This window comes from Artemia franciscana, chromosome 12, assembly GCF_032884065.1.
Source record: "Artemia franciscana chromosome 12, ASM3288406v1, whole genome shotgun sequence".
Lineage (NCBI taxonomy): Eukaryota > Metazoa > Arthropoda > Branchiopoda > Anostraca > Artemiidae > Artemia > Artemia franciscana.
The window spans coordinates 2,045,319-2,062,108 of NC_088874.1; the positions used below are offsets into that span (position 1 = coordinate 2,045,319).

General features: G+C 35.9%; 1 protein-coding gene across 1 annotated transcript in view; it reads left to right on the top strand.

Moving 5' to 3' along the window:
* The window catches only part of LOC136033571 (armadillo segment polarity protein-like), a gene marked incomplete at its 3' end in the record, with an annotated part of 60,905 nt that overhangs the window by 18,400 nt on the left and 25,715 nt on the right, over positions 1–16,790 (top strand). Inside the window, 4 exon segments of the mRNA XM_065714328.1 lie at positions 2,331–2,485; positions 7,880–8,214; positions 9,587–9,888; positions 16,004–16,152. Coding sequence (XP_065570400.1) covers positions 2,331–2,485; positions 7,880–8,214; positions 9,587–9,888; positions 16,004–16,152 — 941 coding nt within the window.

Genomic DNA, 16,790 nt, shown 5'->3' on the forward strand with positions numbered 1-16,790 from the left:
TTTTTGGTCACTTAAAAAGGGCACTAGAACTTTTCATTTCCGTTAGAATGAGCCCTCTCGCAACATTCTAGGACAACTGGGTCGATACGATCACCCCTGGGAAAAAAAAACAAACTAAAAAACAAACAAACAAATAAACACGCATCCGTGATCTGCCTTCTGGCAAAAAAATTAAAATTCCACATTTTTGTAGGTAGGACCTTGAAACTTCTACAGTAGGGTTCTCTGATACGCTGAATGTGATGGTGTGATTTTCGTTAAGATTCTATGACTTTTAGGGGGCGTTTCCCCCTATTTTCTAAAATAACGCAAATTTTCTCAGGCTCGTAACTTTTGATGGGTAAGACTAAACTTGATGGAACTTATATATCTAAAGTCAGCATTAAAATGCGATTCTTTTGATGTAGCTATTGGTACCAAAATTCCATTTTTTAGAGTTTTGGTTACTATTGAGCCGGGTCGCTCCTTACTACAGTTCGTTACCACAAACTGTTTGATTTGAAACAAACTTAATTTGTCTAAGCTATATTTAATGTCTCAAAATGAAAATTTAATTTAGTGTTCTTTTAATAAATTTCTTTCCGTTTTTATTGATTTGTGTACTTTTATCTCATGTGAATTGGTTATTTTAATTTGATGTTTATAACATGTGCTCAAACACACACTTCTTTGGAAATCACTTTAATATATTTAATTCTGTAAGGTGGTAAAAAATTTCTATTATACATTTTTCCATTTGCTTCTTTGTATACTAAGATTTAAGCTAATATTGAATGCAAGAAATACAGTAGTTTGCCTCTTGGCGCTTTTATTGTATGTATGTTTTTAAAACCCATTGTTCAAAAAGAAAGCAGATGGATCACATTAAAACAAGGAAAGCAAAATCAAAACTTCAAAACTACAACAAACATCTATATATATAAAAATAAGTTGTCTGTGTGTGTGTTGAGTGACGTCATGTTTGTGTGTCGACTGACGTCATGTTTGTCGACTGACGTCATTATAAGGATTGAGCTGTATGCGTCATTAAGTTGTTTGTCGACTGACGTCATGTTTGTCAACTGATGAAATTACATACCGAGACACCGGGACACAAATGACGACCGGGACACAGGGAATATAAATGACGACCGGGACACAGGGACACAACTACAACGGGGACGCCGGGGGCACAGGCGGGATATATAAATGACGACCGGGACACAGGAATTGTTCAAATAGAAATTACAGACCGGGACACCGGGACACAAATGACGACCAGGACACCGGGACACAGGGAATATAAATGACGACCGGGACACTCAAAGAGAAATTACAAACTGGGACACAGGAAATATAAATGACGACCGGGACACAGGGACACATCATTAGAATAATGAGGTATAGATCTGAATACGGATTGTTTTTCCCTCGGACAATTATATGTTGCATGTTCAAGAGTCAGTAAACCTGACAATCTATTTATATGCAACATATATATTTATATATATATCTATTCATAGGTGGGACACAGGGACACAACTACAATGGCGCTTAGCTAATATGGCGCGTAACGACTTAAGCGCGCGGGGGGCTTGGGGTGGCGCGAAGCGCCCCACCAACTAGGTGTTGGGGTGGCGCGAAGCGCCACCCCAACAGCTAGTTAAATATAAAAAGAATTAGATTTTGTCATTCATCGCCAGTTATGAGTATTAAGCTAACGTATGGACTATATTTTTTCATAGGGTGCGAGCTATGGTCCGGGGAGGACATTTTATTCTAAGACGATCAGGCCCACTAAATATCGAGCAGAACTACAGATAGTACAGAATATGTGGCAGGGCTACATAAATCCTTGTGAGTAGGGCGCTACTCAAATGAGGCTGAGAATTTACAACCGTACCGTGCGACCGCCGGATTTCAATATTCATATTTTCCAACATTTACATATTTTTCAGCATTCTAACATATTTTCTCAATATAATCTAGACTAGAGTCTTAATAAACATATTTAACCATAGATCTGGATACAGTTTGAGTGGTGTATAGTAACTGTTTTCTTGCTATCTGGAAATAATTTTAACCTCTGCCCCAAGGAGAGTCTAAACACCACTAGGGATATTGATACCGCTTTGTGATCTCATGGTGTGAGATATTCTTGCATAAAGACTTAGTGGGCCCGTCCCTCGTAGACTGCTCTAAAGACTCCTTGTGAAAAAGTAAAATGGTTGCCTAAAAATGAGTTTATCTTGTATCCAGACCATCTCCCTTACTGTCAGACCCGTGTGCTTCTGTGGTGGAATGCAGCGATGTCTGGAAGCTTCAGTAACGTTTCTTCTTTTTTTCTGCAGAAATGAATTCACAATTGAGTCAAACAAGGTCTCAAAGAGTGCGCGCTGCTATGTTCCCTGAAACAATGGACGAGGGAATGGAGATACCATCTACTCAAATTGAAGGTCAACCAACAGCCGTACAAAGACTCTCGGAGCCTTCACAAATGCTCAAGGTAAGACAGTATACTTTTATTTCTATTTCACAAATTCTGAAATGGTCTGTTGATATTTTCTAATCATTTGTTTTTTGTATGTGTTTAATGTCGAATGTACAAAAAGGTGGCAGAAAAAGAATACGAAAGGGAATAAAAAAAATATCTGACTTGGTCTGAATTGGATTTGTGATAGTTAAGAAATCTGTGTTGATCTATGTACAGGAATTTATTTCAAAAGAGAGGCGCTTTGGTTTTAGGATAAAGGGTACAAAAATATTCTCTGGAAGACTGCTTGTTAAAATTTCCAGTTCTGGGTTCATTCTTGGTAAGTGGTTTTAAAAGAAGCAAAGTATATGATGCTGTTTAGTTTTATTTGAATGATTCTGAATTCAGAAGCTGAGTCAGTGGTTTTGATTCACGGAAGTTGGGGGGGGGGTAATTTTGTTTCTTAAATTTCTACTAGGGCACCAAAAACGGCTATTTTTCTTGATTTTCCAATGGAAACAGAAAAAAAGGTGTTTTTCACAATCTAGGGTGGAATTTTGGCGTACCAATGCCCAACCTGGCCCCCTCCCTACCCAATTGACGCAACTGAGGAGAGTAAAGATCTTAAGTTTTAGTGTGTTTAAGTGCGAAGATCTTAATAACAAAAAAGTAATTGAATCAAGTGGATATTTACAGAGCTGTTTTGTCAGTGTTTTCACATAAAGATAAATCCTAATTACAACAATTCTGTTTTGAACAATGTGCAGACACAAAGTTGCAGTGTGCAGACATTATTAACTTATCAGGTTTTTGTAAGGAAATGGAACATTCGAAACTTGAATTTTTATTTCTTGAAAGTATTCTTTATTTATAGTATTTGTTACTTATTATCGATTTGAATGTCCCTAAACTTGATGTTTATAATTTTTTTCAGCCTGGCAGCCTGGGCCGTATCCAGCAAGAAACTACCTGATTTGACCCCCCCCCCCTTCCGTCAAAGGAATGACTGACTTGTAAAAAAGTAACAAAAATGCATATAATAAATTTTTGATGGGTTTTGTAAATTTTTTCATCCTCCCCCCTCCTCTGAACAAAAATCCTGGATATGGCTTTGCTGGCGGCAGTAACATCAAACACAATGTTGAGTTGAAAAAGTTGAGTAACAGGTATAAGATAATTGTTGATAAAAAAAAGGACATAGATACTATTGTTATTTATGTAATTATTTTAAGTTTTTCTTTCCTTTTTACGTTTAATATTATGCTGATTTGCTCCTGGTAAGCGATGGTAGATGGTAGACAATTTTTTATGGCACTTGATATTAACCAAGTGATATATAGCAATCGCAAATTCTGTCGGCCTGTCTGTCAGTCTGTCGGTCTGTCTGTCTGTCGATCCCGGTTTTGCTACTTTATGCACTTCCAGGTAAGCTAGGACGATGAAATTTGGCAGGCGTATCAGAGACCGGACCAGATTAAATTAGAAATAGTCGTTTTCCCGATTTGACCATCTGGGGGAGAGTGGGGGGCCCGTTAATTCGGAAAAAATAGAAAAATTGAAGTATTTTTAACTTACGAACGGTTGATCAGATCTCAATGAAATTTGATGTTTGGAAGGATATCGTGTCTCAGAGCTGTTATTTTAAATCCCGACCGGATCTGGTGATATTGGGGGGGGGAGTTGGGAGGGGAAACCTAAAAACTTGGAAAACACTTAGAGTGGAGGGATCGGGATGAAACTTGGTGGGAAAAATAAGCACAAGTCCTAGATAGGTTGGACAAGTCCAACCTATCTAGGTTGGTCAATCATGGACAAGTCCATGATTGACATAACCGGAACGGATTCGCTCTCTTTGGGGTAGTTGGGGGGGGGATTGATTCTGAAAAATAAAAAAAATGAGGTATTTTTAACTTACGAACGGGTGATCGGATCTCAATGAAATTTGATATTTAGAAGGAACTCGTAACTCAAATATCTTATTTTAAATCTCAACCGGATTCAGCGTAATTGGGGGGGGGCAGTTGGGGGAACCGGAAATCTTATAAAATACTTAAAGCGGTGAGATCAGGATGAAACTAGATGGGAAGAATAAAAATAAAAACCTATCTAAGATACATGACTGACATAACCGGACCAGATCTGCTCTCTTTTGGGTAATTAGAAAAAATGAGATATTTTTAACTTACGAACGGGTGATCGGATTTCAATGAAATTTGATATTTAGAAGGATATCGTGTCTCAGAGCTCTTATTTTAAATCCCGACCGGATCTGGTGACATTGGGGGGGGGGGGGTTGGGAGGGGGAAACCTAAAACTTGGAAAAAACTTAGATTGGAGGGATCAGGATGAAACTTGGTGGGGAAAATAAGCACAAGTCCTAGATACATGATTGACATAACCGGAACGGATCCGCTCTCTTTGGGGTAGTTGGGGGGGGGGGGCTAATTCTGAAAAATTAGAAAAAATGAGGTATTTTTAACTTACGAACGGGTGATCGGATCTCAATGAAATTTGATATTTAGAAGGATATCGTGTCTCAAAGCTCTTATTTTAAGTCACGACCGGATCTGGTGACATTGGGGGGAGTTTGGGGTGGGGGAACCTAAAATGATGGAAAACGCTTAGATTGGAGGGATCGGGATGAAACTTAGTGGGAAAAATAAGCAGAAGTCTTAGATACGTGATTTACATAATTGGAACGGATCCGCTCTATTGGGGGGGGGGTTAATTCTGAAAAATTAGAAAAAATGACGTATTTTCAACTTACGAAGGAGTTATCGGATCTTAATGAAATTTCATATTTAGAAGGACCTCGTAACTCAGATCTCTTATTTTAAATCTCAACCGGATCCAGCGTAATTTGGGGGGGGGCAGTTGGGGGTACCGGAAATCTTTGAAAATACTTAAAGCGGTGAGATCAGGATGAAACTGGATTGGAAGAATAAAACCTGTCTAAGATACGTGACTGACATAACCGGACCGGATCTTCTCTCTTTGATGGAGTTAGAGGGGGGGTAATTTTGAAAATTGAGGTATTTGTAACTTACGAAAGGGTGACCAGATCTTAATGAAATTTGATATTTAGAAGGATCTTGTGCTCTAAAGCTCTAATTTTAAATTCCGACCAGATCCTGTGACATTGGGGGGATTGGAGGGGGAAACCGGAATTCTTGGAAAACGTGAAAATGGGGTATTTTTATCTTACGAATAGGTGATCGGATCTTAATGGAATTTGATATTTAGAAGGAATTCATGTCTCAGAGCTCTTATTTCAAATCCTGACCAGATCTTTTGACATTTGGGGGAGTTGGAGGGGGAAATCTTGGAAAACACTTTGAGTGGAGGAATCGGGATGAAGCTTGGTGGATAGAATAAGCAAATGTCCTTGATACGTGATTGACGGAACCGTACTGGATTCGCTCTCTTTGGGGGAGTTGGGGTGAGGGGTTCAGTGATTTGGCAAGTTTGGTGCTTCTGGACGTGCTAGGACGATAAGAATTTGTAGGCGTGTCAGGGAGCTGCACAAATTGACTTGATAAAGTCGTTTTCCCAGATTCGACCATCTGGGGGGCTAAAGGGAGAGGAAAAATTAGGTATTTATAACATACGAGTGGGTGATCGGATCTTAATGAATTTTGATATATAGAAGGACATCGTGACTCAGAGCTTTTATTTTAAATCCTGACCGGCATTAAGCCTCTTATTTCCCTTTTAAATCAATCTATTGATTCAAAGAATTTTGTTAGAGCTCATACCATATGATCTCTTTGCTCTTAGCTCTTCATGCCTCGTCACAAGTGCCATATGAGCTCTTAGCTCTTGTTTTTTCCTGGAAGTACATTTTCGCTTTGCCATCTTATTAAATATAATTTTTAATGCATTTAGCGATAAGTGTCAACGCCAATAGTTAAAAATTATTTTGGAAGAAAGAGCCAACTGAACGTAAAAAAAATATCTTAGTATTTTAGAATAATGCTCAAAATAAATTTGCTTGTTGATAATTACCCGTGATACCTAAAAATTATTTTTCTTTTCTCAGTAATGGCTCAAATGGGACGCTGAAAAGCGATAAGTAGATCATGCAATAATTTTTGTTTAGTTAAGAATATAGTTTACTCATACATTAAACGTTGCTGCTGTCGGGTTTTCAACCTCATTACTATTGGAGTTACATTAGATTTGGTTTCATTTGGTCTTGATGGAACTAATGAAAGACTACGTCGAATATTAGTGTTGGATTAAACATTCATATTAAACTGTTTAGCTGGCTTTTACACATTAAAATGCTCTTTACTTACTTTAAAATTTTAATTCATTTTTTATTTTTCAAAAAATATACAACTTTTTTCTGTTTCGGTGCCAAAAACTTGTCTCGAGAGTTCAACAGAAGACTGCGTTGCGATATGACATGTAATTTCTTTTAATATGCGTATGTATATGTATTTCTTTTTATTAATCGTTTTGGAAATTAAAAAAAAAGTTGTCGGCTATGTTGCGAGGCTTAGAATTGACCTGTAAGGAGTAAAGCAAGGAATTGAGAGACTATCTCTTTAGCTTTTTAGAAGTTGTCTCTTTTTTTTAATCCATTGCTAATCCAAAGGGATTCCACAAATAGTTGGAGTTAAGAAAATCCCTGCTTTACCTTTATTCTTGTTTGGTGAATATTTGGGCTAAAAATAACTGCCGTTATGATTCAACAAGGGGTCGGAGACACTCCCATGCATCTTGTTTACCTTTTTAGAAACTGGGAAAATGCGTCAGGTCCAAAACTGACCTGAAAGGAGTCCAACAGCGAGTCGGGAGGTAGTGACGAACCTCTTCCTGGTCATAAATTAATTTTTTGGATTAGGGACAAGATTTAAGGATTTTCAACAAATAAATGTCGTTTAAACACTTATATTTTACCCCAAAAACTTTTTTATAAATGCCAGGAAAATTCTAGTTTGTTTAGAAATCTCTCATCCCTAAATAATGTTTCTGCCCTATATATCTCGCATAAGAAAAAGTCTTCGGCATTTTCTTAGAAGGAACATAGTAAAGAACGAACCACGTAGTAAAGGACGATTCTTCGTCTTTCTCGTAACGACGTATCAGATTAACGACGCTTCTTGACTACTAAGGTCCCTGCGTCGGCCCTGCAGTGCGTTGCTGCTGCATGATTCGATCTCTGGGTCCCGTATTACCATGCTAAGGTCAAACCCACTGCGCCACCATAGGACACCTTCTTTGTCTTTCTCATTTCTATAAATTTAGCTTTTTAAAAGTTCGGCCTTTTCTTAGAAGGAACATAATAAAGAACGAACCCCGTAGTAAAGGACGAACCTTCGTTTTTCTCATTTCTATAAAATGCTAGTTACCTAATACTCCTGCTAATAGGTTGAGTTTAACCCCTTCTTATATTTTTCTTTATATTTTCTGCTTTTTCAGCATGCTGTAGTTAACTTGATTAATTATCAAGACGATGCCGATCTAGCAACTAGGGCCATTCCTGAACTTATTAAGCTGTTGAATGATGAAGATCAGGTTGTTGTAAGCCAGGCTGCAATGATGGTACACCAATTAAGCAAGAAGGAGGCTTCTCGTCATGCTATAATGAACAGCCCACAGATGATCCAAGCCTTGGTTCGTGCTCTAGCTGCTACCAACGATCTTGAGACGACTAAAGGAGCTGTTGGTACTCTGCATAATTTGTCACATCATCGACAAGGTCTGCTGGCTATTTTTAAGTCCGGTGGAATACCTGCTTTGGTTAAGCTTCTAAGGTATGCACTTGCTTGACATTTTTTTATGTATTCTGATTAATATTATGTTTTTATTTAAAATTTCAAATACACTATTTTGTATTAATCAGTTTTGTTAGTTAATTTATTGATTTTTGAATTATCTATGGTTAAGCAATTCATACGAATCAAAATTAATTTATTAATTACTTAATATTAATTTGATAAATATTAATTTACGCATTAATGTTTATATTTATTTTAATAATTTATTGGTATAATTAATCTAAATTAATATTAATACACATGCTTATAATTTTTTTTATTTAACGTTAAAAAGAAGAAAGATTAGCTGGAATATCTTAGGAATGGGTAAAGGTATTGAGTTGACATTTTCAGGGAATGTTGAGGGGGATAAACAGAGCTGTTGGTACTCTGATAAGATGATACTCGAGTATGGTACGCCATAGACCAAGGTTTCTGGCTATTTTTAAGTCTGGGGGAATACCTGCGTTGGTTAAGCTTCTAACCTGCGCCCTTGCTTGTCATTTTTTTATTCGTAATTTTAATTTACGCCGATATTATGTATTAACATAAACATGTATTGATATACTATTAATTAATCAGTTTTATTTATTATATAACTGTAATTCTTATTTAATTATATGTATTTAGTAATCTTATTTAGTATTATTTATTAATACTAAACTTGATGCATGTGAAGTTTAGCATATGCATATCATCATTTTTTGATATGCATGCATATCATCATTTTTTTTTTATCTTTAATATTAAAAAACAAAAACACCCCTACCCCCTGACCCATCCTGAAGAAATCCTTAAAAAACAATGTATTTTGGCCCATTATTGATTTATCCTTCGTTATTGCAGCAACTTTAATATCAAACCAGTTCATGTGCTTTTCTTATCTGTTAATCCTTTCTTAATTTAGGTTCTTATAACCTGATAAAATCCTCTTTCCTACCCCGATATAATTTTCCACTGAAAGATGTAGAAGAACTTTCACCCTGTGTATAGTTGATATCCTATATAAGTAAATTACCCCCTCCCCCTTTTACCTTACAATTGTTTAATATTTATTGTAAAATTTTTTAGTTTTTTCTGTATTTTCTTTTACTAGATTGTGTTTTTGTATTTTTTAGGCATAAGACCAATTGTCCTTGTGTTTTTAATTGGTTTTACCTTTTAATTCTGCGAACTTCTATCGTTGTTAACATATTTTACAACCTATCTTTGAAATTTTGATGATTTTTTCCTGGCCAGCTGCATTAATTGCTTTTTTTGCATGTGTGTGTTAATTGACTCTTAGATGTGAATTTGACTCATCTGGCTTGTGATAGCCATTTTTCAGAAATAAGATCTAATCTTATAATTCATTTTCTCTAATTTCTAGTTCACCGGTTGAGTCAGTCCTATTTTACGCAATCACGACCCTTCATAATTTACTACTACATCAAGAAGGAAGCAAAATGGCCGTAAGAATGGCCGGTGGTCTGCAAAAAATGGTCGCTCTTCTTGACAGGAATAATGTAAAGTTTTTGGCCATAGTTACCGATTGTCTTCAAATACTGGCTTATGGTAATCAAGAATCCAAGCTAATCATTTTGGCAAGTCAAGGTCCTGCTGCCCTTGTCAGAATATTAAGGACTTATACCTATGAAAAGCTGCTGTGGACCACCTCTCGAGTCCTCAAAGGTACGTTATTTCAATTTGAAAATTATATTTAGAGGGGAAAGCTGTGGCGTTGTTAGCCTTACTTGACATGGATGCCAGGATGATTCTACGGTATATAGATGACTTGATGTAGACAGGTACACCACGTCTTGCGGTAGATATTTTATTACCACAACGTGTTACTAAAACTTTAAGACTTATAGATTTTATTAATTAAAAATTATATTTAACCAACAAAGCTGTGATATCTTCGATATTAAGATGTATGGACTTTCGGACGATCTTGCATGGATTCGTGGACAATAGCTTGTGGTAGATATTTTAGTGATAGTCTTTAAGTATTGGTTTGTGGTATTGAAGAGTCCAAGCTGATTGTTTCAGTCACACGAGGCCTCTACTACCCTCCTCAAAATACTACGGACTTGCACTTATAAAAGGTGGACAATTTCCGCCTCTTGAGTTGTTAAAGATTATATTAATTAAAATTTTTATTTAAGGCCGTGATTAATTGAACTGATGGAACTCGAAAATCCCATGTTAAATGTAAAGATTATATTTAAAAAGTACTCAAGTATTCATTGGCGGAAGATGCCGCTTTTAATATCAGGCCATAGCTTCTTGAAGATCCTACAAAATGTTTGAAAGGATTTTGCTCTATTTCCTCTAATTGCTTAGAAATCTTAGAAAATGTCTAGGTCTTTTTCACAACTGTACTCTATGAAGGCTATTACTTTTGGAACAAAATCGGTACTATCATGAGCAGAAGACAATAACCTGTAAGATGATTGGAACCATTTTTCGATGTATTTTCCTGTTTTCTAACAGTTCCATAGAATATTTTCAGCTACCTGAAATTTTTACAAGTCGGTTGCCAGAAAGAAGCGTCTCAGATCGCCGATAATAGCCCCTAGAGACCAAAATGACAAGCTGGTTTAATCAGCTGCTTTTTAATAGTGTGAAATTTTCATAAATTAGTTCAATGCAAAGAAGAAACCTAGAAATAAGAAATAGTCAAGAGCCTTCAGTAAAGTTGTGCACACAAAGCCGAAATAATGGGGTAAATTGAATCAAAGCGAGGTATGCAACTGCGAAACTGCGAAAAATTTGGGGATAGGCGAGTGGATAAAGAACCGAAAAGAGGCTAAGGCGGACTATTGCATGGAAGTTGGAAAGAATGGACTAGTCAACCTCAAACGAGGCCACGAAGTACAATGTCAGCTTGAATGTGCTCAGCTAGATACTTGCTTTTTCATGATTTTTACCCAGAAAGACTTCTACATTGAAAAGATAGAACGCGATCCAGGCTTTTGGACCGAAAAGATTTTTCCCAAGCTGAAAGGATTCTTCATGGATGCTTTGATCCCAGAGCTTGTTGATCCCAGATTTCCACGGGGGCTTCCAATATGAGAGCAGGAAATTCCAATACAGGAAAATTTATTTTCCTTACATTCTATCCTTCTTTGTATTTACATACTTAATTGTATTGTCATTTGAAATAAAATACCTTTGTTTATCCTCCAACTTGCTTGTCCTCCAACTTTATCAAACAGTTCGTGGTAACGAACTGTAGTAAAAGAGCGACCCGGCTCAATAGTAACCAAAATTCTAAAAAATGGAATTTTGATACCAATAGCTACATCAAAAAAATCGCATTTTAATGCTGACTTTAAACATATAAGTTTCATCAAGTTTAGTCTTACACATCAAAAGTTACGAGCTTGAGAAAATTTGCTTTATTTTAGAAACTAGTTGGAAACAACCCCTAAAAGTCATAGAACTCTACTGTAGAAGTTTCAAGCTCCTATCTACAAAAATGTGGAATTTTGTATTTTTTGTCAGAAGGCAGATCACAGATGCGTCTTTATTTTATTATTTTTTTTTTTTCAGGGGTGATCGTATCGACCCAGTGGTCCTAGAATGTTGCAAAAGGGCTCAGTCTAACGGAAATAAAAAGTTCTTGTGCCCTTTTTAAGTGACCAAAAAAATCGGAGGGCACCTTGGCCCCCGTCCCACGCTAATTATTTCCCCAAAGTAACCGGATCAAAATTCTGAGATAGCCATTTTATTCAGCGTAGTTGAAAATCCTTATAACTATGTCTTTTGGGACGACTTACTCCCCCACAGTCCCTGTGGGAGGGGCTACAAGTTACAAACACTGACCAGTGCTTACATATAGGAATGATTATTGGGAAGTGTACAGACGTTTTTAGGGGCGTTTTCATTTGGTTGGGGGCAGGGGTTGAGAAGAGAGGGATATGCTGGGGGAACTTTTCATGGAGGAACTTGTCATGGGGGAAGACAATTTCCATGAAGGGAGCGCAGGAATTTCTAGTATTATTAAAAAAAAAAAACAATGAAAAAATAAATATGACAAAGTTTTTTCAACTGAAAGTAAGGAGCAGCATTAAAACTTAGAAGGAACAGAAATTATTACACATATGAGGGGCTCCCCTCCTCCTAATACCTCGCTCTTTACGCTAAAGTATTTTTAGAAATTTCAACTGTTTATTCTACGGCTTTTGTGATTCAGGGGGTCATTCTTAAGAAATCGGGACAAAATTTAAGCTTTAGCGTGAAGAGCGAGGTACTGACGAGGGGGTGAACCCCCTCATATATGTAATAAAAATATGAGAATACAGAAGTTCCTTACTTAAGCTAATTTGTAAGTTACGTATATCTTTAACTAATAAAATTTATTTTTACTAATAATTTTACTAATAAAAAAATTCGTAAAAAATTAAAAGTTCTAGTTGCCTTTTTAGGTAACCAAATAATCGGAGGGCAGCTAGACCTCCTTCCCCGCTCCTTTTCTCTCAAAATCGTTCGATCAAAACTATGAGAAAGCCATTTAGCCAAAAAAAAAAAAATATGCAAATTTCGTTTTAATTATTCATCTGCGGAGAGCATAAATCAAAACATGCATTGATTAAAAAACGTTCAGAAATTATATTAAATAAAAACAAATGTTTTTGAACTTAAAGTAAGGAGTGACATTAAAACATAAAACGAACAGAAATTACTTCATATATGAAAGGGGCTGCTTCATCATCAACTAATTCATGTGGTAGTATAAAGTCTGACTCTTTCTCTTAACTCTAATTTTTAAAACAGTAAAAAAACTTCAGCGTAAAGAGCGGGACGTTCACGAGGAAGCAGTCCCTTTCATATACGAAGTAATTTCTGTTCGTTTTAAGTTTTAATGTCACTCCTTACTTTCAGTTAATTTTTTTTTATTTAATTTGTAAGAAAACTTTGGTTTTCTAAGAATCTTCGAAGAAAGCTTTCAACTAAGTTCGGTGTTTAGTTTCGAATTAATCAACTGAGGTATTTTAAATAGCCTATCCCTAGGAAAAAAACAATAAATTTTAAAATGCACTCTATGCATGCCGTCACAGTTGCATATACATGGGCATTTGGTACTTGAGAATGATAGTGCTCTTTTGCTCATTTTCTCTTCTCCCTTGGTCGGTAACCAAGCTTTGCAAGACGCAGCCAAATATTTCTCGGCTGAAGCCTCTCACCAAAGGAAGCTGTCTATCAAAACCTTTGACAAGACTTGATAATTGGTGCTATTTGAAGTTTTGACAACCAACGGTCTCTAGAGAATTAAAAGACAGAAGGCTAACCTTACTTCAATTTTGAAGCTTGATGTTTTCAAGTTCACTTAATCACGGCCTTAACCAAAGAAGCTGTTAGATCTTAGATATTAAGATGTATGGACTTTAGGACGATCTTACATAGATTCGTTGACTATATCTTGTGGTAGATATGCTACTAATTCTCTTCAAGGGCCAGGTCACCAAGGGCCCCTGTTGATTATTTTAGTCAAATGAGGTCTCAACTACCCTCCTCAGGATACTACGGACTTGTACTTATGAAAAGTGGCAAGTTCTACCTCTCATGTTTTTAAAGATTTTGTTAATTAAGAATTATGTATAACCAACGAAGCTGTGATATCTTCGATATTAAGATGTATGGACTTTCGGACAATCTTGCATAGATTTGTGGGCGATATCTTGTGGTAGTTTTGCTACTAATTGTCTTCAAGGGCTGGCCAATGGTCATCAAGAGCCCCAGTTGATTATTTTAATATATTTTGTGTGTTGATTATTCTATAATATATTTTATATATATATTTACATTTTGTATAATATATTTTTATATATTATTTTATAATATATATAATTACAATAATATATTTATTTAATATTTTATCTAGACAAGTTTCTCCTCCCCTCCTCAGAATACTAAGGAATTGTACATACAAAAATTGTTAAGACCACTTCTTGAATTCTTAAAGCTTATCTGAATCCTAAAGCTATATTTGACAAAACAAAGCTTATGACACCTTCGATGTTATGAACGAATAGCATCGTTGAGATTGACATCGAATGAGATGTATGAACGTTAGGACGACCTTAGGAATAAGGACGATACTTTGTGGCAGACATGTTGCTGATTGTCTTCAAGTAGAGGCTGATGGTGTTCAAGAGTCCATGCTGATTATTTTAACCACACAAGGCCCTGCTACCGTCGTCAGAATACGAAGGAATTTTCACAGGCAGAGCAATAGCACTGTATAAGTAAAGAGTAATATGGCTTCAATATGTTATTTTTTTTCCTGGCCACTTCGTATGACTTGGAAACTGAAAGTTCCATTGCCTTTTTTAAGATTCAAAATTGATTAGAGGGTAACTAGTCTCTCTCCCTCGCGCTTTTTAGCTTGCCTATTCTCCAAAACATCCAATCAAATTTTTTTGAAAATTTTGTTCAAAATTGTCGAAAGAAGGACGGAGGTGTGGGGGAACTTGTGTTTTTGATGCTGGATTCAGTTTCCAGTCTTATAAGGACAATGCGATGTTGAATTTTATAAAACTACAGAGTTGCTTTAAACCGTTATACTAAAAAAAAAGACGGTTATATAAGGCATCTGAAATTCGTTGGAATTCTAGAATGGGGTTAGGGGAGGGAGAGGGGTCAAAGTAAATGGTGTATTTATTCTGTTTCTTTTAATTTGTTAATTTATATAGTCAATGTTGAACAGCTTCCAAAGCAATTAACTTAACTCGGGTATAACCTGGCTTAAACAATAAAACGCGGAAGTTTCATTTTGAATTAAAAAGAAAATACATTATGAATTATTTTATACAAAACTTAAAAAACATTACCTCATCTGACAAATATTCTAGTTTGGGATTGCCCTCCACCCTTTCGCATTTGTGATAATATAAGCAAAAGAATGTGACCTTTATCTCACAATAAAATATTTACCCACTAAGAGGGGAGCAGTCACCCTCTCAAAATGCATATTTTTTGCCCTTAGTCCAAATGCATTCTTATAACTGATGGAAGGATGACTGTTTCCATTATTTTGGTGGGAAGGATTGGTTCCCAAAAATTCGGGAACTTCTTGGTTAAAATTCACATTTTTAAAATTCTTCTTTTTCGATTATTTTTCTTTTAGCTTTGTCGTCTGCTTAAAGTGCATGAATATCCATGAGGGAGGAATCACTGATACCCTAAACTAGTGGTTCCCAACCGATTTTGGGCCATGCCCCAACTAGGCATTTTTAAAATACTAATGCCCCTTCGTGATATTTAAATTTTGATATTCAAAATTTTATGTGTTATCACCTGAAGGAACTTTAAAATACCATTAACTTGGTATCTTTTTTATGAGGTCGTCCTCTAGGCATATTTCATACTAATGAAAAATAATGTCTGAATATAACACTTTTTATGTAATTTTTTACGTCTTTTCAATACCGTAATGTACCTTTTTTGCTCTTTAAATGCATGTGAATGTGACGGTGAAAAAAAAACTTTTTTTTTTTAATTAAGGCTCTAAAGTATTTTCAGCCAAAGAGTTCACGTTTTGCCCATGACCCAACAAAATATTACTATGCCCCAACGGTGGGGCTTGCGCCCCATGTTGGGAATCACGGCCCTAAACAGTTAAATACCTAAAGACTTGTGTTCTTCATGTTAAACAGAAAATAAATCGGCAAATGTGACTTGTAAATTTGCAAAAATCAATGCATTGTGTTTTTATTTTCGGTTACTACTTTGTATTGCGTTAAGATGTAATTATATTCATATGTTTTGAATTCGTAAAAAATGATTGTTTTTCTTTTAGTATTGTCGGTGTGCTCTTCAAACAAGCCTGCAATTGTTGAAGCCGGTGGAATGCAAGCCCTTGGTATGCACTTGCCTCATCAATCCCAAAGATTAGTTCAAAACTGCTTATGGACTTTGAGAAATCTATCTGACGCTGGAACAAAACAGGTAAAAGGAAAAAATTTCCATTTTTTCCCCAAAACATCCCATCAAAATTCTTTGATAGCAATTTTGTTCAAAATAGTGAAAAGGAGGATGGAGACATGGGCGGGAACTTGTGTTTTTGACACTAGCTCCAGTTTTCAGTCTTATAAGGACAATGCGATGCTGAATTACGCAAACTACGGAGTTACTTTAACCCCCCATCCCCTAATGTGCATATATATAGCTCAAAATTGTCTGTAAAAAAACATTGACGAAAAAAACGGTTATACTAAAAAAAAACCGAATTGTACAAAAAAAACCGGTTATACTAAAAAAAGTCGGTTATGCAAAAAAAAAAAAAAAAACAGGTTATACCAAAAATAAACCGCTTATCTGTTTCGTTCCAGCGTCAGGAATGTATCTGACGCTGGAACAAAACAAAAAGTGGAAACTTTTTATTGAATGATACGTGTGTTTTTTACTGGATTTGGTAAATGGTAAAAAACAGGAAATGATAAAAAACGATGGAATTTTAAAAAAAAGGAGACTGACTTATTAATCTCAGAAAGAGGGGGATTAGTTCTTTAGCAAAATCAAAGTTATGTTGGCCTCAAACCTGCTGAGCAGAGTTAATACGACGAAATTCCGTCATATCTTCCTAT